Source organism: Psittacula echo (genome assembly GCF_963264785.1).
Source record: "Psittacula echo genome assembly, chromosome: 5".
Taxonomy (NCBI): Eukaryota; Metazoa; Chordata; class Aves; order Psittaciformes; family Psittacidae; genus Psittacula; species Psittacula echo.
In genome coordinates, this window is record NC_137739.1 from 29,349,869 (window position 1) to 29,356,622 (window position 6,754).

The 6,754-nt window shown below is 39.0% G+C and overlaps 1 protein-coding gene across 1 annotated transcript; it reads left to right on the forward strand.

The window, feature by feature from the left end:
* Positions 1-272: 272 nt before the first annotated feature.
* On the forward strand, positions 273-1,410 carry PTH (parathyroid hormone; the record flags this gene model as incomplete). Its single annotated transcript, XM_080619703.1, has 2 exons — positions 273-358; positions 1,137-1,410. The coding sequence occupies 2 exons, from the start codon at positions 273-275 to the stop codon at positions 1,408-1,410; spliced, it is 360 nt and encodes a 119-aa protein (XP_080475829.1).
* Positions 1,411-6,754: the final 5,344 nt, after the last annotated feature.

The following is a 6,754-nucleotide window of genomic DNA, read 5'->3' on the forward strand; positions in this document are numbered from 1 at the left end:
ATGATGATGATGATGATGATGATGCAGGGCAAATAAACCTAAGACTGAAGTTCTTAGACTTGCCTATGAAGTTGCTCTCAAAATTAGTATTAGAAACAGATTCTTTGTTTGCATTCCTTTCTTTAACGCCGTTCACAAAAAAGTCTGTTTTTCAAAATCCCTTCTTTGATGTCTGTCTTCAATTTTTTTCTAAACTAAATTTATTTGGAACAAACAGAAATTACTTGAAATACAGATTTATACATGTATTCATTTCTATCTTTGTACAGAAAATGACCTCTATAAAAAATCTGGCCAGGACTGCAATTATTTTATACGCCATATGCTTTTTTACAAACTCTGATGGAAGACCAATGATGTAAGTACATTATTTTACACTTCCAAATTTTGGAGGATGACTTCAGGTGTCTTGAGAACCTGATTACTTTGTCTGCATGTAAGTTTATGTGTATGCGAGTCTTTCTGTCTCTGCTTTTGAGCCTGTTGGCCAAGCTGGACAAATTCTGTTATCTAGATACAGCTGTAGAGATCTCAGATACTCTGAGTTCTTAAACAGGTTTTGAAAACAGGCAGCTGAGCAGAGGGAGAAAAATCATGTAAGTGATCTTCTAGGAATATCATTGGTAAGGTTCATCTCATAAGGCACCTGGGGGATCTGCACAGGATAGCATTTTTTTACTGTGTAGGAATCTAGCTGGAACCCACACTTAGACATTAACATCAATCAGTATTGAGGTACAAGTCCACAAGAAGTCATGCTTCCTTAGCTCTAGTGTTCACAGAAAGCTACCCCTGAATAAACACTACAGTTTTATTAATCAGTACCTTACTATTGTATGTGTCCTAAGCATATCTACAATAGCTAAAATAAATCATGGTCAAACAATTTCATCACAAAAGTGTACTACTTCCCATTTTTTATGTCTTCTCTCTAACATATCCATTACCAATAATAAGCCTCCATCCACCCTCCTCTTCTCCAGATGTGATTCTACTTTTTACAAATAGGAAAGGTAGGTCTTATGGCTCTGTATTGTGATATCTCAAACAGGTTCCCTAATGGGGTATTTTGAGTGAAGATCTAGAATTCAAGGAGGGCCACTATGAGTCTCTTTCTTTGCTTTCCTTTCATGCAGGAAAAGATCAGTGAGTGAGATGCAACTAATGCATAATCTTGGAGAGCATCGACACACCGTAGAGAGACAGGACTGGCTTCAGATGAAACTGCAGGATGTGCACAGTGCCCTTGAGGATGCTAGGACCCAGAGACCTCGAAACAAGGATGAGATTGTGCTGGGTGAGATAAGAAGTCGGAGGCTGCTCCCTGAGCATTTGCGGGCAGCAATGCAGAAGAAATCCATTGATCTGGACAAAGCTTACATGGATGTACTCTTTAAAACAAAGCCATAATGGAAAAAGTCAGAGTGTTATGTCTGTCCAAGTAAGCACATGTCTCTATATCATTGATCAAGTAGGGCATTTTATTATTATTTATTCAGACTGCAATAAGGATTAAAGGCTCCATTCAAGGTTGTAGCCCCGTTGAGCTAGACATTTCACAACCAAATAATAAAATGTGTTTGCAATTTCTGGGTATCTTTTATATGGCTAATATATCTTAGAAATTTCTTGCATAAAAAAGAAAAAGAAATCCAAAACATCAGGAAAGTTGCAGTCATTTAAGACCAGTTCTACTGCTCTTACATGGACGGTATTTGTATGTAATCACTAGGCCTACTCCCACTGTTAACTAACACTGAATAAATGCAGTAGAACTTGTCTTCAGAATAGAGCACTATTTTGCCTAAGGTTAAATTTTGCTTAACTTTGCACTAATGAAAATATGTAAACTTAAATCCACATTTATTTTTTGAAGAAGGCCTAAAATCAGATTAACATTAATTACATAGCAAAAGATGAATGTTAAGCATTTAGGATTAAAGAATGCAAACATAAAGTAAGAAGGTGAAGTTTAAGATGAAATTAAATGGGATAAATAATGGGATAAAATTAAAACAAATTCTGTACGAAATAGGAGGATGGAATTTTGCAGAATACTGAAATGAAGGGAAGGTTTCATTGCCTCCCCTTCTTCCGAAAGATGATAACCTATAATTAACTGCAGAAACAGTGAGAGCAGAGAAATTAGCATGTGGTTAAGCATGGCCCCTGACTATAGAACTGGCTAATTATTCTATACCAGACAATTACAATTGAAATAAAAATCTTGCAATATGTATTTTTTGTCCCTCATTTTTCTGTAAACTATATCTGAATTTCTGTATGTTGTGCTAGGCCTTCTGTGTAAATATTTTTTGCTTGTGAGATCAGTGGCTCTCACAAATAAAATGCATTTTCATATGCAATTTTTTTAGAATTAGGAATTCAGTTTGCCAAATCCCCAAAAATGAGAACCAGAAATCAGCTTGGGAGAAGAAACATTAGCTGGTAGGACTATAACAGAATCAGACATAAACAGTATAAACAGGGGTGGAAAAAATTCAATTATGATAATAATTTTTAAAAGTAGCAAATAAAAAAATATTTTAAATGGTATATGCATGTCTTCTTAGGAACTTCAATCATTTCTGATTAAAAAGAACATTTTCTCAGTAGGGATAATGGTGGTTACCTCCAAATTTGCCATTGCCAGAGCTCAAATCTAGATGAATTGCTGCTCTAAACCAAAGAGTTTGCATGGATGTTCCCATACCACTTTGTATTTGTTTGTTTGATGTCTAGCACACCTTGGGAAACCTAGTAAAAACTCATAAATTATTACAAATATAAATGCAATTTTCTGGAAGCTAGAAAGGTACTTGTAACTAGCAAAGTGTAGTTCATAATATTGGCTATACTTTTAGTAGTGTAGAGGCCCTGATGCTGCAAGCAGATGGTACATCTGTGCACATCAGTGCCCCTCTCACACACAGGCAAAGGTTCCATGCTACTTGTCTATTTTTAGAATCAAGGCCTTGAAGAGCACTTTCTATTTATTCTTTTGTCAGACATCTGTGCTAACTTAAATAAAATTGCATTTTTGTACCTATGTCTCACTTATGTATTACCAAATAAAATGGACCAAAAGCTCTTGGACATTATTTTAAAGCATAATAACTGACTGATGTATAACTATTCTGATATAATTTAGCATTTGGGGCAAGGTTATTAAGCCATCTTACTTTATGACAGCAATATAAATACAAAAATAATGATGAAAGAAATTTTTACTTTTCCTTTTGTCTTTCTTGCGCACAAAAATAACAATGGTTATAGAGGTGTTTACTTAGCACAAATGTATTTCTGTTCCCTTACAATAATGACACATGTGCAGAAACTGTACAACCTTCAAGCACCAAATTAATAAACCCTTACATTTTTATCTAAAAAAAGAATTCTATTATCTAGACAACCTGTTCTTCCTAATCTTCAGCTATCCAGTAGATGAAAGATGCATACACAAATATTTAAACTTTCTATACACTTCAAAAAAAAAAATACTTGTTGCTTACGAAGGGCTTCAGGGTCAGAGACAGAGGATACACCACTCACTATAGCTTAGCTGGAAATCTGGCCGAAGACAAACTGTGCTCAGCACTGTCTTATTTATGGATAAAATCATATTTGCTTTGTCCATATACAATATGATTCTTCAGAACAACTAAAGACAGCACAGTGGCAGATGAATTAGTGCTAGGTAATGCTATTAGAAAAAAAATATAATTTGAATGTAATTACTTGCAAGTGGTAATAATCTAAAAAAACAGATTTGTTACAGTTTTTCACCTTAAACCTCTGATCAGTGTAGCAGCAGTCAAAACAGCAAAATTATCAGAGTGGGGCAGAGGATGTTATAAAAAATATTTTAATATCATGAACTATTGCAAAGATTTATTTTCCCCTGGACTAACACATGAAATTTTGGTCATCTCTCTTCCACAGATTAAGAGAACTATAAAGAGGATGGTAAGAACTAATAGGGCCACTGAAACACATATGTTTCAGCATATGTTCACATATGTAACAGCAGCAGTCAGAAAAGCAATAAACAAAAAGAGACGCGATAAAGATCTGATGAATAAACAGTACAGACTAAATAAGTAGATAAATGGTATTGCCTACCTATCTTTATAAAAGAACAAGGAAAGAGAGGGCAAGAATTGAGCCTGCATATGGCAGAATAAGTAGCTTCTAGCTAGTGTGAGCCAAAATCTCACCTCCAGCCAGCATCACTGGAGTGGCATGACTTTTGGGTACGCTCGAGTTCTTTTCCCACACTTGCATTGGTATGAGCCTTAAGTGTATGCCAGGTTGTGTACTTGCATGTAAATAATGTCAATACTAAGTGAATCTGCACTTCACAGCAGACATGCATGTGACTGCCGGAGAAGACTTGCTGTGTCCCCTGTTAGAGTGAGATGGGGTTAGAAAAGTATTAGGTCCACATCCCTTCACATCTCCAGGGTCAGTCAGCCTGCCAAAGATAAAGCATCTCTAAAAGGCCTCTTTCCTCCCTTTAGAATGTGGTTTCTATGCACAGACTTTCTTTCTAGGCAGAAAACCTTACTTTAAAACCTGGCAAGGGCTTTTTGCTAAGACCTGTGTCCTTGAAGACCTACCATGTGCAGATGGATATGTATTGTACACACTCCCATTTTATAAAATTCTCAGTGAAAAGAAATATAATCGTGTCTCTCACTCATGACTCATTGCAACAGGAAGCACTAACATCAATACCCATTCTAAGGGGAAGTAAAATAGTAGCATGTGAAAAAAACACCAACCCCATTAAAAATCAGCAAGTCCAAAGTCACAAGATAAACTATAAACTGTATGATCTGTAAGTAAAACCTACTGTTGCTGATTTAACTGCAAGTGATTTGGCTTTCTTAGCTGCTTCTAACTTTGTGTATATACTGCTGTTTAATATTGCTCAGCTCCCTGTTAAGTGACATGTAACATCTGACTCCCTACCTAGTTAGCGCATGCTAACAGCTTTTGTTCGGGCTGCTTGGCTGTGATTGTTCTACTGGTGGATTTCTGGAACTGTGTGGTTTATATCTGTGGCTATAGTTAAAGGATGGAAAAGAGAATTAATTTACCAAATTTTTGTTTTGCTCTATATTGCAAAGCTTCTATCTTTTGTGGTGCATTTTGGTATAGCCAAGACTCAAATCCCTGCTTTCTCGCCCCCTTCTTTCCCTCCTCTCCCCAATGTGCATAAGGTGCACAAATTGTCTATCTAATATTCCCTGCCTGAAGCAGTCAGATCTGCTAATGCCCCATGGATGTCCAGAGGTATACACTCACTGAATCTTTAGATTAATACTTAGGTGTCTCTGAAAGAGAGAAATGCTCTGTAAGATACATAGAAGCACAAGAAGCATTGGCTATACAGTTCTGGTTTCTGGAATCTGACAGCAGATTTGTCAACTTCTTCCATAAGAGGTTAAACCCCTGCTCAAGGTGAATATACTCATCAGTAGGATATAGATCCATGTTCTCTCTTACCTGCACGTTTTCCCTGGGAAGTCTGGTCCAATAGTGGCTTAAAATAGCATTTTATGAGACTCTGAGAAGAACCCATACATGGTGGCTGATCTTCACAGTGAGGCTCCCCCAAAATATCCAGTGTGCAACTAGACTGGCTTCCCACAGTGCACAAAAAATAACAGGTAAAGATTCAAAAGTTTGGGCAAAGATTTGCTCCTTTTCCTCCTCACAAACTCTCCACTAATTCAAAATTGCTTCAATATACTTATTGTCTAGAATTCTAGAGTCCTTTCACCTGATACGGAAGTCAAGCCCAGCCTGATGCTAATACAGAATATCTTAAAAAAGAGACAAAGGTTGTCTTTAGATCTGAATACAGCCTGGGCTTGCTATCAGTTAATTCTCCCCCACAAGGAGTGCAAAGGGCCTAGTGTCATCTCAACAACTGTGACACTTCGGTACACCAAAGCTGCCTACAGTGTGGGACGTGATAATTCTGCTGGGGTACTACAGAATGAAAGCCACATCCAAAAATTATATTCCTAAACAGACTGCAGGTTATATAGACTTTATATAACCTATAGGGCTGTATGAAGCTAAAAACTTACAGTTGTAATTTAAATCAGGAATCAGTTTTAGGATGAAGATTGAGATGACGGGCATTTCAGCTTGTCTAGCTAAACTGTATTACATCTTTCTTTGAGTTTTTCTTGGGCCGGGGTAGATGGCGTACCATGGGACTATGTAAAATCGCAAAGGGTTGATCCTCACAACTCCCGTGTGTAAACATTGACAGAGCTCCAGCGGAAAGGCAGCTGCCAGGTTGTCATCCCCTCAGTGTAGCTTCATTGTGGCTCACGTGCCTCATCTTTCCCAGCACCTTTCCGTGGCGGCAAGCGGGAGCCACTCTTCCCGCCGACGGGTGGCGCTCGCTCTCCAGCACAGCCTCTCAGCCCCGCAAACCGGCAGCCTCCACCCTTCGCCTGTTTGACCCCACAGACCGCGGGGGAATCGCGATGTCTCCCCCACCCAGCACGACAGCGGCCTTCAGGCAGCCTCGGCGGGGTCCGGCTCGCCACCCTCCGGCCCCGTCATAGCAACGGCCGCCTCACGGCGCCGGCTCGTCCTTAGCAACGGCGTCGCGTGGCTCCACGCCCCTCCCCCTGCTCCGCAAGTCTCGTGATATCTCGGCGCAGCAGCCTCCTCCTCTGTTGCGCGTTGGGCTGCTCTCGCGAGAGCTGGAAACAGCGGCGGTTGCAGG